The sequence below is a fragment of the Leishmania martiniquensis genome, chromosome 24, assembly GCF_017916325.1.
Source record: "Leishmania martiniquensis isolate LSCM1 chromosome 24, whole genome shotgun sequence".
In the NCBI taxonomy this organism is placed as follows: Eukaryota; Euglenozoa; class Kinetoplastea; order Trypanosomatida; family Trypanosomatidae; genus Leishmania; species Leishmania martiniquensis.
Window position 1 is genome coordinate 46,682 of NC_090159.1, and position 16,484 is coordinate 63,165.

Consider the following 16,484-nt stretch of genomic DNA (forward strand, 5'->3'; position numbering starts at 1 on the left):
AGGGCGCTTGGCAACACAGCCAGGGAGTACGCGTGCTCATTGGTGCCCTGCGCTTTACTTTCAGTCGTCTTCTCATTTTTTTGAAATTTGTGCGACACGTTTTCTCTTTTTGCGCTTCTGCTTTGACCATATGACTCTGTGCGGTACGTCTTCGCCTGACACGCTTCTCTGCTGCGGCTTGGATGCGGCCTCCGCTTCTCAGAGGCGCCAGGGCAGCTCGAAGCACCACCTCCCTAAGGTGCCTTGCGGCGAGTTGATGCACAGCGATCCACAGCGACGACACTTCGAATCTTTCTTTCACCTTCCCGCGAGTCGCACGTCGTCTTCAGGATCGGGGAAAAATTGAATGGGAGGACGAGGAGGTCGGCACTCTGACTCAATGACCCTATGAACAGGGCGCCGGAACGATCTTTATTCACACCTTAATCAACCGACTTCCTTCTCTGTCGCACAGGCATCATCGTGAGGGAATCTCCAGGCAGGCTTAATGTGCATGACCAGTGCTCTCTGTCCCCCCACCCTTTTTTTTTCTCCTCCACTCGGGCTGTCTATCCGACAGCAGTGGATGCGTGCATAAGTCAATGCAAAAGTCGATTTGGGTGCGCTCAAGCCCGTCATACCACACCTCATAGAGTTCCCATTCCACACCACCCCTCTACCGTGCTTGAGAAGGTACTTTCGACAGGAAGACTCTGTATGCGGCTTTGGTCATCATACTGCAGAGGGGACCCCCCGGGTCCGTTAAGTTCTCTTCCGCTTCTCCTGGGTAGCCAGCTGTGCAAGAGCTTCTCGTCGACGGCCAAGCCTGACGCTACCTCACCTACGCGGGGGCCGACAAAGATTGCACCAGCCATCGATCGCCCTTCATAGGCGTCAAGGACTGGGGGAAGGCAGACGTCCTACGCGCGTGCGGATTCGGATCGCGGGTCATCAAAGCAGTGGGCTGCTGAAGTGGGTGAGTGGGTGTGCCCAAGGAGTGCATCAACGGCCTCGAGAGCCCCTGCCCCACATCACACGTGCCTCAAATCCGTTCTCTGCAGCTTCGTGGGCGCTCCCTACCCTCGCTGCGAGGAGAAGCAGCGGACGCGTGTGCAGGACGAACTGTGGGGAGCCTGGGGAGGGCATGCATTGTGCCGCCTCTTGGGCTCTCCGTCGTGGTCGAAGACAAGCGAAGGGAACTCCACGGGCGCCTTTCTTTGTCACCTATTCTGTGCTCAACCTGCCGGCATCAGAAATGCAAATAGGCGCACATCGGCCTGCACACACTGCCTTTTCACTCCATGCCCGTACCGAGGCCATGGGCATGTCAACACGGCCCGACGATCTCAGTGCCGAGGGGGGCCCACTTACAGCCAGCACATCCCAGGGACGCGGCGCCGTAAAATCGTCGAGGCTGTGTGGGCGAGGACCTGCCTTGTCGTGTTTATGACAGGCGCGCCACGGCACTGCCAAGAGACATGGGTGGCGTGGCTTTAGCCGCGGGTGATGCCTTTGACCTCCTCCGCTCGTTGCGCTGCTACTGTTGGTGCCGGCCCTCCCTCGGCGGCGGGGGCGCTGGAGAAAGAGAACGCGTTCTCGCAGGGAGGAGCGGGTGCCGCCATCACGGGAGCCTCCGCCGTTGGGTGGCGGGCTCCGCTCTTGCCCGTGGTGGTGAAGAACGCGGCCACATTCGGAGACGACTCCTCTATTGGCTACGGGAGGGGAGGGCTAGGCAAGCACATCGGCCGAGCGCTCTGCGCAGCGCAGGTGGGGGGGTGAGGGACATGAACAGCGTCGCTCCGACAGGGTTTCGCACGAACCATGAGGCAATGCGAATGGCGGCTGCCGCGCTCGCCGGCCACCCCTCTCCCACGCTGCGCGACCTGGCATGAATGCGGAGGCTGATGTGCGGATGGACGACGTGCAGCTTTTGCAGGCACATGTCGAGCAGCGCAGCCGGCGGCGGTGCTGGCGGTGGAGGCAGCTGGCCGGCTCAGCATCAGTCCCAGCCAGGCCGCAGCCGAGGGCGCTCCTCCTCGCTCAGTCATGTGAGGTTGCTGTTGCCGCGTGCAAGGGTAGGACGACACCGGCCAGCTACGGGAAGGAAAAGACCGCCACGTAGCGGCGCACGGAAGCAGCATGATGCCGGGCACCAGGGCCATCTCGAACCTCTCTTGCAGCGACTGTGCGGCTGTCGGCGAGAGCTGCGATGATGCCGGCTTACCGGTTTCGGTGGCGTTTCAACTAGGCGCGGCGACTATTCTCGATGCGGTGGCGCTGTTCGCTGCGTGGCTCATCGCTGGCCGCACTGTAGGGGAGTACGCAGGGCGGGCAGAGCAAGCGGTGCCAGCGCGCCGTGGCGAGCACACCACGCACGCATCACGCCGATGACGGCGGCCAACGCGGTGCGCGGCGCATATGCGACCCCTTTCCCTCCCTTTGCTCCGGCGCCCGCTGAAGCTGCGAACTCCCCTTCTCGCGGATGAGGCCTGCCCTCGCTACTTTCTGCGGGGAGTTACCCGCACACATGCACACACAGCGCATACACGCCAATGGAACCTGCCGCATAAACGGCGTGCACCCTTGCTGCTAATATGGTCTCGGGGAAACCACTCTCGTGTCGTTGGCACTGCCCTAGAGATCAATGTAGTTTGAGGCGGACGCGCGGACTCCCTCGTAGCCTCGTAGTGCAGATTATTTCACCTTCCCCCTCTCTCTGCCCTCTCAAATCTGCATCCTCCTCTATTTCTCACGCACAGGTGAGGACAGGAAGCAATCACACGCCGACCCATTGTAGGCCCTCAGGTCATGTCTCTCACGCCCACTCGCCGGTCTGCAGCATGACATGTCAGGGAGCGAGTGGAGCTCTGAAAGCGGCGCTTCGGACGCTGAGAGGAACGCCTCCTCAGCACTCAACATCCACCTTGTCGAGCTCTTGACATCGAGCCACCTGCCACGCGCGACGTACCACCGACGTGCCCTGACGACCGGCGATGGCGCTTGGGCCGCATTTGGGAAAATCATATATTTGAACCCCGCCAAGAGCGAGTCGCCTCACACCCAAAGTCGTATTGACCTTAGAGGCCTCATTCAACAGGCGCTCTCTCAGAGCCGTACGCGATGCCCGTCTGTCAACGCCGACGACATGGCGAGTCGAGTTGCCGCAGCCCTGATACGGAATGCCGATGGTGCCGAGATGGCCCGAGCGGTGACCCACGCGCTTGCGGATCCACTGAACGAAAAACTCCGGGAAAGTGTTCTTACGGGTCGTTTGCGTCCTGAAGATCTCGTTGCGCTCGATGAGGTCAGCCTCCTCAGCGAACCCGCACGTGCTGCGCTGGAGAAGGGTCGGCTGGAGCGGCTCAATCAGCAGTCAGTGGAGAATCTTGAAAGGCTCAGCCTCTCCGTCACCAATATGTTCACGTGCCCTGAGTGTGGAGCTCGTGAATGCTACGCCAACTTCCGCTCCACCGACTTCGTGAAATGGTAGGGCGACGATCAAACACCGACGCTGCTGCGGTGCTGTAAGTGCGCGTTCTCTTTCCGTCAGTGATGACGGAGGGGAAGGAGAGAACAACGAACGCACAGAGGCCACGGTAGGTGTCTCTACGGGTGCATGAGAGTGCATGTGAAGCACCTCTCCCACGCCGGTTTCTCGGAGCGGTACACAGCTGTTTACGAAACACCAGTGAAGAACGCGTGATAACAGGAAGTTCTGATGTGCCCCTCTTCTCCCGTCTGACGTATTCCGAACTACTTGGCGTCTATGCATCGTGGCTCACCGTGAGGGGAGGGGCCGAGGTGCGTAGTGGGAATGCGCCATCATCAAAAGAAATAGGGTGAACAAGCACCTCCTGACTTGTCAAGGGTGCCGCACCCGTTGGTGCGGCACTTGTCATTCACTTATTGCGAATCTTGCAAGGGAAAGGCTGATCGCTGGCACAGTGATCGGACAGCTTCAGTCCAAGTCCGTCTATATTCTGGTGTGTGTGTGTGTCGACTAGCAGCAGAAATATTTGCTATGCAACTCTTTTTTTTCCTCTGCGTATCGCCTATCTGCGCGTCTCCACTACACTTCTTCGCCTCTGCCTATGGGCTATGCAGTTGACCGCGTGCGCCTGAAGGCGTGAGAGGTATTCAGCGGTTATAAGGTGACCCCGCGCTATCTTCAAGAATCCTTTCCTTTGGGGTGCACCCAAGTGGTCACAGGGCCGCATACAGCGAGGACAAAAGAGAGTTTTCCGTCGCGCCTGTTCGTTGGTGGGGTGTTTAGTCAACAGCGAAGCACACGCCGCCTCTTTCGACTTGAAAACTCGGAGTCGTTGGGGCACCTTCACACAGAGGAGCAACCGTATCCCCACGTATAGCACGTATTTAGCGAGACCCATACCGGCCCCAGGGCAACGTCGCGGTGGAGACTCTTTTGACTCGTGTCGCCTTACGCATTCCTTGACGCTCTGTAGTAGTCAAGTCGCCCTCTCGAGATTTGTCCCTCTCTGCCACGCGGCATCTGTGCGCCTTTCCGCCCCGTCTTGGCCATCCTTCTGTTGCGCATTACGGTCGGGGCTCTTCATTGACTCAGTCGTCGCAACCTGCCCGCTGCAGACTGTGGGATGATCATGTCAGACGCCCTGGAGTCGTTTTCGTCATCCGAGGCGCCGCCTCTCTTGGGTGGGCCGCTGCGTCCCGTAGCACCATCGTCGCCGTCGCCGGACTCCGACAAGGCCGAAGACCCATCCGTTGCTTCGCCAATGAAGCGCCCGCGCGTCGCTGAGCCTATCACCCACTTTTTGACCACCTCTTCTCTCCGTGACTGCCGTGACAACAGCAGATCCTTTTCGCCCCCAACCGCTGCCTTGGCGGCGGAAGAAACCCGCGTGGACTCCATTGCTATTAGCGAGGCCGTCTCTCCAAAACAGGCGAGGGCGGAGAGCGCGTCCACCACCCCGCGATCTCCCTATTCCAACCTGCCGCGCAAAGTACTTCGCAAGACACCCGTCTCCTCCCCCACTTCATCCCTCGCGCAGCAAACGCTCGCGACGCCGCCTGCGGCAGCCGCCACCGCATCACACCCCCACATGCCGGCGTCGAGCATGGCGCCCTTGGCGAAGAGGGCCACGCTGCATCAGCGGTGGGTGGCGTTGTTGCATGACGTGCTCATGAAAGAGCGGCAGCCGCACGAGTCTGAACGGGTGCTGGAGCTGTGCGTGCGTATCGTGGAGGCGATTCCGGGCGATATGGAGCGAACGAAAGATACGTTTCAGACGCTGCTATTCAACATCAAAGATGCCAAGAATGGCGAGCTGCGGCGGAAAGTCGTGGAGGGGGAGCTGCTGGTGGAACGCCTCGTCGTGATGGACGACCGTGAGCTGGCCAATCCAGAGCTTCGAAAGCAAATCGAAGAGAGGATGGAGGAGCGCTCAAAGGACACAAATCTCAGCGAAATTCGAAAGGCTATGCGCACAAGCAGCTCAACGCTTTTCAAATGCCACGTCTGCGGCGCCCGGGACTCTTCCTGGGAACAGCGGCAGACACGCTCAGGCGATGAGCCAATGACAGTGATCATTACATGCAACAAGTGCAATACGCAGTGGCGCAAGTACTGATGCAGCGATAGAGCGGCACCGGACCGACGCGGATGGAGCGCACCGAGGGGACTACTTTTTTCGTTCGCCTCCCGCGTTTTCACCTTCATCCCCTCACACAAGCACCTTTTTGGGGCGGGGATGCCGGGCGAACATCGTTCGCGGCAGTCCACTCTCACTCTCTTTGCGTGTACGGAAATGCCTTGCCCGCCGAGGTGCAGCCTCCGGCCTGCGATCGCGTGCCCTTTTGCGTAATTTTCAACCGCTTTGCCAGTGCCCCCACGTTGCTGTCAGCTGACTGCACCGGTGCACCCAACCGGTATGTTGGGGCCCCATGACGGCGCCTTCCGTGAACTCGAAGGGGCGCTTCTGTCTCATGCGTCTGTGCCACTGTTGACGCTCAGGCGGAACGTGTGCGCATGACACGCTCGAATGCGAAAGGCCTTCTTATGCGCGGAGTGCGACTGAATTCCCCCTTCCGTCTCCCTATGCACTTCGCACCGGTCTTCCGCAACCCTCATTTCTTCCGGCGCTTATGCTCGTCTTCGTTGGCGCATTCGGCGGGAGCGCGTCAACTTCCGCTGAGCGGCGTTGATGGTACATACCCACTCTCAGTAGAAGGCTACCGTAAGGCACTCAGCTGCCCTTTCGATTCGAACTGCGGCGCCTCGCGTTCGAGGCCAACAGGCGTGCAGGGATATCGGTCGCATCACGCAGGTGCACTTCCTCATAACGAACGGCAGCGAAGGTGAGCATGTGCCACATGCGGCGGTGACACAAAGCACTTTGGCGGCTGCTTGCCCGACCGGCTACGAACGGCTCTACGCACTGCACTGAGTAGCCGCAGGCGGCATCCCCTTCCCTGTATTCCCGCGCTGAACTCAATCACCAGCGTGCGTGTGTGTGCCGAAGTGGATGTGCCTGCTCTACTTCTGCGGTTACCGATCGCTTCCCTCTCGTTGCAAATCCGTTTCACGTGGCGCAGACATGAGGCTGACGCTCAAGTGGCTCAGGACGGGCAGACGCTCCGTCATTGAGGGCAACGACGCGATTTTGTCGCCGGACACGACCATTGCAGAGGTAAAGGGGCCCATTCAGATGCACTTTGGATTTTCATCCGAGGAGCTTCTTTTGACGTTGGATCAACCCTGAAAGAATACGGCGACCCTGCGCAGCCTTGGCATCATGGGACAGCGGCTCGATCCCATACAGACGGTGCATGCTGTGAGGGAGTCGGCTCTTGGGCTAAGTCACCGGGGCCAGGGCGGCACAACGAAGGAGGACGACATGCGGGACTTCTCGCAAGCGGATCGCATGCTGCCTATGAGGATGCTCGGCCGGCATGTGCCGTTTCCAAATGATCGTCTTTTAGCAATGTGCCGTAACGCCCCTTCGCCATCTTCCATCCAACCTCGACGCTCGGTGGGCGGGCGAAGACGTTGCCATTGGCCACGGAAGAGTCCCTGATCCTCCACCCGGCATGCCGGGCCTGGGGGGCGCGCAATCGTGACGTACGACTCGAGGCAGACAGAGGTGTACCTGATTGCCTCCCGTGGCAAGTACCGCCCGCGTAAGGCCGGCGTCGACGCCGAGTTCGCGGTTCGCTACCCCGGTGTCGATGAGCCCTTTCCCCTCTGGGATATGCTCACGCCAGACCCGCTTGCCTGCAGCGATGGAGAGTGCTCCCTTGGAGAGGTCCGCCTCGAACGTCTCTACTTTGGCGAGTTGGCCGCTGTGGAGGACCAGGCAGGCTTCTTGCTGGCACTGCAGGAAGGCCTGCAGTCCAAGGCAGGGGTGCGCCTTCGGACACTGGTGCCGCTGCGCAAGGCCGAGTGCATGTACCCCCTTATCGAAGTCTCCATCGTGCCGCCCGATATGGAAACGATGGCACTCGGCGGCCTCATCTTTGATGGCTTCAGGAAGGTGGAGTCGACTCGACTCGTCAAATGCGCCGACGACAACGCAAAAGTCACCAGCAGCGGTGGCCCCGGCTGCACCATACAGTAGATGACGCCGATGAGGAAAAAATGGGGAGGGCAGCCGCAAGCAGCGAGGACCCCATTAGCCACGCACTTGTAGTGTAATACCGCCTCCGTCACAGCTGACGGTGCTAAGTGTGTTCGGCAGCTCGTTTGCGAGGATGTTAGCAGAAGGGACAACCACGAGAAGGTGTCTCCGTGCCTTTACAAGAGCCAACACTTTCATGCCTCACACCCACCCCACTCTCTGGAATCGTTTGGCGTCTACAGCCGCCATTGCGATGCACATAATTGGGACACGCATAGGCTTTTTTTTTCGCCAGCTCACTGCTTTCTCTCCTCTGCTTGTGGCTCGCTGTGGACGCTGAAGAAGCCGCCACCGAGTCTCCTCGTATGAATACCACAAGCGGCACTGCTACGTGCGCGGACGCAGCCAAGGAAGATACTCATGCAGAGATATAAGAAGGTAGTCCGCGAGAAGGCGCGTGCCTGCGCGCAGACTTCCAGTCGTCCCTCTTTCTTCCTCTCGTTCTCTCTCTTTCCTGCGCATGGGCGTCCAGTTTGCTTGAGCGCAGCTCTTTGCGGTGCCGTGTCTTCCTCCGTTGCAGGCTCCGTTAGGCTCTCTCACGCTCATCAGGTTCTTCTTCCTCTGCTCAATGCCGTGGACATTGGATCGTGCAAGAAGGCGCATCAGCGGGTGGTGCTGCTTCGCGCGCTTTCAACGTGCCATCCGAATAGCAAGGAAGCGAGAACGAGGGTGGCTTAGCGGATGAAGGGGATGCGCCCTTTTGTGCACCTGTCTGCTTAGGCAACCTTACATATGTACCCCCTACACGGCCTTGACACCCTGCCTGGTCGACGACATCTTCGCGTGTGTGCTGCGTCTTAAAGTCTAGCTTCCCGATGTTCTGCCTGTACCTTCTCTGTGTTCTTTCCCTTCTGTTTTTCTCTGCTGTCATGCAGACACATCTTGATCGACTCTGTATGAGCAGCATATAAGGTGCTCAGCGCCGTTGTCTGCCCTTTTGGTGGAGGAGTGTTGGTCTTCGTAAGGGTCAGCGAGTCGTCAGGTTCCTTCTATGCGGTACACGCTCTGAGCTTGCCTCGGGCTGCTCACACACACACACACAGAAAGGTTCACGCGGCTGCGACACTGGGGCACCGCGATGCGGTACTTCTCGTCAACCTGTAAGCGTCTGCATTATAGCTTTCAGAGCTCAGGAACGCCAAGGGATGAGGGAAGGCGGTGAGTTTCGGGGCCGCTCGCTCGACGCATGCGGATACCCGTCTTTGTCTGTTTGAACCAACAACAGCAGTGAAGACAGAGCCGTCGTGGTGCTGACGCGTGGGCGGGCGGCAGTTGCAACTTTCACAGCTCTTGCCGCTGCTCCCATTAGGATCAGCGCGGAGGAGGGGGTGGGGCAGGCGGCCTTTCGACGAGGAACACATTCGAACAAAGACGGCATGTCCCACCAATCCATATATATATATATATATATGGTAGCTGAACGAGAAGGCGATGCGCGCGCGCGTTAGCGTGATGCGGAGTTGCTGCTCAAGTTGGGGGGATTGAACAAATGATGTCGTTCCCGCGACTCTCGCCTTTGCGAAGTTCGGCACGACGTGCCTCCGAGCCACGTTCGTGTACCATAGCAGAACATGCGGCTCTCATCAAAGGCTGCTCGGTGCGCACATCAGTGTGACGATCCCAATTGGTGGTCAGCGGTGGCCGCCAGCGATGATGTGCCCCCTCTCTCGTTTCCTGCCATGGCATTTTACTGCTTCAGATGCCCTCTCCTTCACGCTGTTTCTGGACCGTCCGCTCTGCGGCGTGTGCATGTCTTTATGCAGAGGCGCCTCTCTTGCCCACTGCATGCTCCTCGATTGCTCATTTCTGCACGCTGCGTTCCGCCTTACCTCTTTACTTGCCATCTCTCCGCTAATGTGCGTGTGACACTCAGTTAGGAGAGGCCCCCCGCTCCCTCCCTCTGCGCTGCAGCCTCGAGCACGTTTCCTGGCCTGCTAGACCACTCCCCCTTGACTGCCACCACACATTAACGCACGCCACTGCCTTTGGTAGCATGGAGAGCGCCTCTGGCAAGCTATTGCGGGAGCCCTTCCAGTGTTGCCTCAAGCGAGAGCGCTCTAGCTCCTACTCGACCGACAGAGGTAGCCGGACTTCTCCGCATCTTCAGCAGCATCGGCGGCGGCCGACGGCGTCTTCACAAGGCAACACCGCTTCAGACCGCAGTGGCGAAGACGGCCAGCATGCTCGGCGGCATGCGGAGCCAGAGCTCTTTGAGCTTTGCCCCCTTGGTGGGCTCGCCAGCCTGTGCGTACGCGCAACGCGCTTCGGTGTAGAGGGTCTTCGCATTGGGCGGGATCCTGGCTGCTGCGATATGGTGCTCCCATTCAGCGCGGTGTCACGGCTTCACTGCGTGCTCTCTGTCATCGGCGATGATGTCTTCGTGCATGACAACAGCTTCAACGGAACGTTCATCAACGGCCGCCGCGTGGGTCGCGGCCGATGCTCGGCTTTGAATCCGCGCGACACCCTCTCCTTCCTGAACCCCACGCTGGAGGATGCAAGCCGCTGCGTCTTTGAGTTTACGCCGCTACCGGGGCTCTCATCATCGGCCTTCAGAACCGTGGAGGGGCTACACCGGTACGAGCTGGGGCCGGTTCTTGGCCAAGGGAGCTTGGCGGCGGTACGCCTTGGCGTAGACCGGCAGACAGGGGAAGCGGTTGCTATCAAACTAATTGAGCGGATGCGCTTCTGTTCCGAGGAGGCTGCAGCCTCACTGCACACGGAGATCGAAATGATGCGCAGCATGGACCATCCACACATCGTTCGGGTTTTGGATGCATTTGAAGGCAGCGGCTGTGTAGCATTGGTCATGGAGTACGTCCGTGGCGGCGACCTGTTCGACTACATTGTCGGGCGCGGACGCAACCCCTTCACCGAAGCTGAAGCGCGTCACCTCTTTGGGCAGCTGCTGGAGGCCGTTTTGTACATTCACAGTCGCAGCATCGTTCACTGCGACCTCAAGCCGGAGAACGTCCTCGTAGACGTCGTGAGGCGAGGGGCTGAGGGTGACGTCGGCGGGAGCTTCGACACAAGGGCATCTGTAAGGAGTCCGGCGGTACCGGCGCTGCAGACGGACGGCAACGCCGCGCTCTCCGTCGTGGATGATCACCAGGCGGAGGCGAAGGCGCGATCGCCATACGACGTGCGACTGAAGCTGACAGACTTTGGGAGTGCAAGGTACGAAGGCGGCAGCGCAGTTGGGGGCAAGCTAGAGACCACCGGTGCTGGTACTCCGGTCTACGCTGCACCAGAGCTCGCGCTCTTTCCGATGGACGACGCACCACCGCGGGAGATTACTGCGGCGGCGGATGTGTGGTCTCTGGGAGTGCTTCTGTACATTCTTTGCTCTGGCACCGTACCCAAGCACCCTCGGGGCGACGCCGGTGTCGCTTTCAACCGGTCTATGGTGCATCTCTCCGCGGCCTGCAAAGATCTCATTTCGTGCATGATGAGAACGGAGGCAGCGCAGCGTTCCTCCCTCGCCGAGGTCTGCCACCACCCCTGGCTCGACGGCATTCCTATCAGCGGAGCACCGGCAGGAGGCACATTGGACAACGAAGACGTCTTGTCTGCAACAACGAATCTGCCCTCGCAGCTCCCGCAGGCTCTGAAGCCCGTGTAGGGGTGAGACGGGGTAATATTCTAGCTCTTTCTGCGTGTGCGCTGCAGCGGGGGGGGAGGTGCGGCGGCTCGAACGTTGCAGTTGGCGCGAGGTTGTGTGCCGCGTTCTATCGCTCCGCTGGTGCCATTGTCGCTGCGTGCTCGTTTGCACGTACATGCATGTGCGAACGTTGCTTTTTTTTTTGCTGGCAGGGCAACGGAATCCGACGTGGCCTTCAGGCCAAAGGAGGGGCGGCATCTCCTAGGCGAGCGCCCAACGCTCCTCTATTTTGTGTACGCAGGCCATATTGGCGACTGTGCGAGAAAGTGAGTTGAAAGAGGCGTGTGCGCACGTGTCCCTGCAGGGCCCCCCTCCGGCTAGTGCCAACGTCACGGCGACGTTTCGTACTGTTTCGCGGCCAAATCGACCAAGGAGGGGACATATTGTTCTTAAGAGGCTTAGCTATGTGCGTAATGGACATGCAGCCAGTGAAGGTGCCACCAGGTTGCAGTCTCTTCACTACCACTATGGCCTCGACCATTGACCTGACGCGCAGAGGGGATGATGAGTTCCTCAGTAAGGCGTCCGGCCAACACATTCTATGGAGCGTGTTCGTCCGTGAAACAACTGCCGCTGCGGCATCATAGCAAGCGGGTGCCCTCTCTGTGTGCTGCTGAAGCGTCGCACGTGCGGTTTTGCTGATGTGACGTGCGCTCATTTTCCTCTGCATCGCTTCTTCCTCCTCCGCCGTTTCTTCTCGTCTTCGAATGCCCGCTGCCCCCTCCCTTTGCCGCTTGCACGCTGTTGTTCAGCTGCTGAGGAGTCGTGCGCGTACGTCCAACGCCCAACGACCTCTCACTTCCATTTTTCGCACGCTGGCACCGCGCATCATTTCCCCCCCTAGCGCTGCCTCGTTGCAGCCGCTGCGCTCAGCTCACGCATAGCGGCGGTGAGGGGGACGACGATTATCGCTCACGATGGAGTCCGGCACCGATGTCGTATGCACCGGCGAAATGTCGCCACAGGTCGGCGTGGCGCCGCAGACGGTTCCCGCTTCATCGGCTGAGGAAGCGACGCCCTATCAAGAGACAGCGCGCTTCTGCACGTGGCGCAAGCATGCACGGAACTTGTATCAGCATCTGTTTCACATAGACCTGGTCTGGGAGAGTCCCGTGGCGCAGTTAATGCCGTACGTGACGACCAAGGGCGGCCTCACGACACACACCATACTAAGTGGCACACGCACAGGCGGACAGGAGCAGAGCTACATACAGCTCTTGTCTGCAACAGTGCCGCAGAACACGCAGGCCCTGGACGGCTCCGACGCTGTCTACAGCGAGGCCACTGGTGAAGTTGGCGGGTACGGTATGGCGCCGCACGCTTGCGGCCTCACCATCGAGCGGCGCATTCTTCACGATGGGGATGTGCTGGCCGCACGCTACGCGCCAGCTAATCCTCTGCTTATCGCATCCTCCTCTCACAATGGTAATCTGTACGTGTTTGACTGGTCGCGAGTCCCGCTGGGGCGCTTTCCCAATGAGCCCCCGCGTCCTCGCGCGCCACTGCCGCCAAACGAGCTCAGTAACGACGCGACGGAGGAGGAGCGGGTCCAGTATCAGAAGCGGATGCGTGCCCTGAATGCTGTGGCGATGGAGCAGGACCGATGGGACCGTCGCACTGGTGAGGGGCAGCACCTGCTTACGCTGAAGGGCAACAAGGGTGCCTCGGAGAACTTGGACTGGAGCACAAGTGCAGACGGTGTAGTGGCATCTGGCTCCACAGGGCAAATCTGCGTGTGGCGCGTCGCGAACTTGTCGAAGGAGGACAGCCGCCAGGTAGATCCGTTTGCGATCTTCTCGCTTGAGGATGAGGAGGCACGCGTGACGCACGTCAACTTCTCCTGGTCATCGCCGGACAACTTTGTGGCGGCAACCTCCACTGGTGCTGTTTACTTCAACGATGTGCGCACGAAGCGCATGACGGAAATATTTTCCATCGAAAACGCCGCCTCCTCTCTCGCACTCTGTCCACTTGACGGGGACGCGCTGCTAGTTGGCGACGCGATAGGCAACGTCCTTTTCTTTGACATGCGCCAGAGCAGCAAAGTGGTGCAGGTGGAGCGACCGCATGATGGTGAGGTGGCTACCGTTGAGTGGTGCCCACACTCGCGGCACCTCTTCGCCACCGGTGGTCATGACGGCGTTGTCTGCATCTTCAATCGTACTCGGAGCAAGACGCTCTTCAAGCATTGGGGCCACACAGATGTGATCATGGACCTGGGGTGGAGCTGGCAGGAGGATGGCGCAGGGCAACTCGTTTCCGCAGACAGCAACGCCATCATGCTGTGGAGACCGCGAGACGTCTTCTACTGCGCTTGATGTGCGTCGTGCAACAGAGGTGCTCGAACTGAGCAAAGCTGCATGCGGCCGTCTGTATGGGACTCATCGTCGGTCGACACCGCCGAGGGTACAGGCCTTCTGCTGTTTGTGTCTTGCCTGTGGGTCTTCATGGACGAAGGCTCTACCGCGGTGGAAACAGCTTCCCGGCTCCTCCTCCTCCTCGCTCCGGCGCTCTTGCTGATCTGTTCACGGCCGCGGCGAGGTGTGTGCTGGAACAGGACGTTGACCGAAGTGCATCGGATCAGCTCTGCTTTCCTCCTGGCCTGTGCATGCCCTCTTCAGTTGGGATTGCAAGGCTCTTTGTGTCCGTCCTCGGCGCGTTGTGGGTGCGGAAAGGGACTTCCTGCCTATGCAGGAAGCTTCCGCCCGCGCGCGAGAGAGAGTGCTGTAGAACACATGGAACCTAGTTGTGTAAAAGCGCGATGAGGAACGCTCCGCATGTACTGGGCGGCGGGCGGATGCTTAGATGCGTATATGCCATCCAGCAGATGCCTAGAGACGCTCGATGGCGTGAAAGAACAAGCAGAGGAATAGTGTGGGATGGACGCCACTGCGAGCGCATCCTCTCTCCGCCCTCCCCTGTTGTAGGGACCACACATGCCTTCAGTGTCGGACCTCTCTGGCAGACGCCGCAAGGCGCCGCTTCTGGTGCCCAGTGCTTTCGTCTCGCGACCTTTTTGGCTGACCATATGATGCCCCTCCTGTTGAACTGTTCTCCCCTCTTCGGCAACACATCAATATGCCATATCATCACGGCTGAGGGTCGCCCGCTACAGCACAGTCGGCCGCGCTGTTGTGTGTGTGTGTGTGTGCGTCGGTGTGTGTCCTGCCTCCTGGCCCCCCCCCAAACGCATACACAGCGCACTCCCGAAGTCCTCACCTTTCACCTCTGCGTGCCTTTTCTGTGACCTTCTGTCACTGCCCTTGCCTTGCTTTCCTCGACGTCGCGTGCGCACCTGCCACCAGGCCCTCCTCCGCGGCAATCGTGCACCTCACTGCATCGCAACGCGTGCGAAGCAGCACTCATGTCTGGAGTGGAAGTGCAGGCAGAGTGGTCAGAGCTGCCGCTCGACACCCGGGTGCTCGAGGCGCTGAGGGACATGGCGTGGAGGAAGCCGACCCCCGTCCAAAGTGCGTGTGTGCCGCTCGCCCTCAAAGGCAAAGACATTTCAATCCAATCCCGCACCGGCTCTGGTAAGACCGGCGCCTTCGTCGTTCCCGCCGTGCAGCGCCTCATCACGGAGCGGGAGCAGCGAGGTGATCCCCGTGCACTGCCCAAACCGCGTGTCCTCATTCTGGTTCCGTCGGTTGAGCTGTGTGAGCAGACGGCGGAGGCAGCGGCGGAGATAGCGAAGTACGTACAGCCCCGGCTGATCATCGACAACCTGACTAGTGGTGGCGGCGTGACAGCCAGCCGTATTCAGTCTGCCCACATCGTCATCTCTACCGCGGCACTTCTCGCTAAGGGGTGCAGCCAGGGCACCGTGACGGCCGACACCCTTCAGCATGTGCGCTTTTTCGTGCTCGACGAGGCCGACGTGGTGGCCTCGATGGCCGAGCGATCACTGCGAACGGTGCAGTCGCTGCTGCCACAGAACATGCAGGTCGTTTTAGCCTCCGCCACCCTAACAAAAGGCGTCGCTTCCGTCAAAGGCCAGCTGCTGCGGCACCCGGTCAACGTGGTGCTGACGTCGGAGGTTGTGGAGGAGGCAGTGCCTGAGGTGGACGGAAAGGAGGGCACGGTGGTCGAGTCCCACGTGACGGTGCGGGACCCGCTGAAGAAGACACTGCACCAGTACTACTTGGTGGCCACAGACGAGTGCCACAGTCACACACTTCTCTTCGGTCTGTACCGCATGGCCCTCATCACCGGCAAGACGCTCATTTTCGTGAGCGACGACGAGCAAACGTATCGCTTGCAGAATTTCCTCGAGCAGCTGGGGGTCGCCACGCTTGCCTATGACGCGAACCTCCCCATCAACGTCCGCCTCGACACTCTGCGCCGCTTTCAAAGCGGTACGGTGTCCACACTCGTGTGCACCGATGGCACTCTTGAAAGCGCAATGCAGCTGCAACTGTCTCTGGAAGAGTCGCCACAAGGCGAAAAGGGCTCGGCTGGTCAGCCAGTGCCGTCGTCATCGCGGCGTCGGCGTAGGTCAGCTTCGGTGGGCGGTCGCGTGAATGACGAGGCGCCATCGGCTCTGCACCGCGGTATCGACTTTGCGCACGTGCGCAACGTTGTGCTCTTCGACGGCGTGGAGGCGACGGACCCAATCGCACTCTCTCGGTACGTTCACCGCATCGGCCGCGCCGGTCGCGCCGGGGAGGAGGGCGTGTCCATCGCAATCTTCACGTTGCCGCAGGCCCGCAAGTACCTTCGCCCCCTGCAGGAGTACTGCAGACAGCGCGGCGACGCCATTCAGCCCTTTCGGCAGATGCAGCGGGCTGAGGTGGCGAAGCTGCAGTACCGCGTGGACAGCGTGCTGAGCAACATCACGCGCACCTCGACGCGCAAGATGCGCGTTGCCTCCGTCGCTGCGGAGCTGAGCCGAAGCTCATATCTCGCGAACCACCTGTCACCGAAGGACACGGATGCCCTGCAACGAGTGATGCGGCGGTCCTCGAAGAGAATCAAGGTGGAGCGCAACATCCTTGAGCTACCCGAATACATGAACTTGTCGGCCGCAGACGACGTGGCCGCCTACCGAAAGCGTGTGAGAGCAGATCAGACGCAGTCGAGCCGTTTGCGCAACGCTACGCGCAAGGCCACCGCAGATCCGCTGAAGGCGGTAGTGTCCAAGCTGCGTTCCTCCAAGCGCAGCACATAATGGGGCAGTGGAAAAGTACGTTAAG

General features: G+C 60.0%; 6 protein-coding genes across 6 annotated transcripts; all 6 read left to right on the forward strand.

Moving 5' to 3' along the window:
• Window positions 1-2,824: 2,824 nt before the first annotated feature.
• Window positions 2,825-3,469, forward strand: LSCM1_04967 (uncharacterized protein; the record flags this gene model as incomplete). The annotated part of the gene is made up of 1 exon (XM_067322449.1): window positions 2,825-3,469. One exon carries the CDS (start codon window positions 2,825-2,827, stop codon window positions 3,467-3,469), a length of 645 nt encoding a protein of 214 aa, XP_067178312.1.
• A 1,123-nt stretch (window positions 3,470-4,592) lies between these two features.
• LSCM1_04968 (uncharacterized protein) lies at window positions 4,593-5,585 on the forward strand (the record flags this gene model as incomplete). The annotated part of the gene is made up of 1 exon (XM_067322450.1): window positions 4,593-5,585. One exon carries the CDS (start codon window positions 4,593-4,595, stop codon window positions 5,583-5,585), a length of 993 nt encoding a protein of 330 aa, XP_067178313.1.
• Window positions 5,586-6,551: 966 nt separating this feature from the next.
• On the forward strand, window positions 6,552-6,716 carry LSCM1_04969 (uncharacterized protein; the record flags this gene model as incomplete). Its single annotated transcript, XM_067322451.1, has 1 exon — window positions 6,552-6,716. The coding sequence occupies one exon, from the start codon at window positions 6,552-6,554 to the stop codon at window positions 6,714-6,716; it is 165 nt and encodes a 54-aa protein (XP_067178314.1).
• A 466-nt stretch (window positions 6,717-7,182) lies between these two features.
• On the forward strand, window positions 7,183-7,575 carry LSCM1_04970 (uncharacterized protein; the record flags this gene model as incomplete). The annotated part of the gene is made up of 1 exon (XM_067322452.1): window positions 7,183-7,575. One exon carries the CDS (start codon window positions 7,183-7,185, stop codon window positions 7,573-7,575), a length of 393 nt encoding a protein of 130 aa, XP_067178315.1.
• Window positions 7,576-12,209: 4,634 nt separating this feature from the next.
• Window positions 12,210-13,610, forward strand: LSCM1_04972 (uncharacterized protein; the record flags this gene model as incomplete). The annotated part of the gene is made up of 1 exon (XM_067322453.1): window positions 12,210-13,610. The coding sequence occupies one exon, from the start codon at window positions 12,210-12,212 to the stop codon at window positions 13,608-13,610; it is 1,401 nt and encodes a 466-aa protein (XP_067178316.1).
• Window positions 13,611-14,656: 1,046 nt separating this feature from the next.
• Window positions 14,657-16,459, forward strand: LSCM1_04973 (uncharacterized protein; the record flags this gene model as incomplete). The annotated part of the gene is made up of 1 exon (XM_067322454.1): window positions 14,657-16,459. The coding sequence occupies one exon, from the start codon at window positions 14,657-14,659 to the stop codon at window positions 16,457-16,459; it is 1,803 nt and encodes a 600-aa protein (XP_067178317.1).
• Window positions 16,460-16,484: the final 25 nt, after the last annotated feature.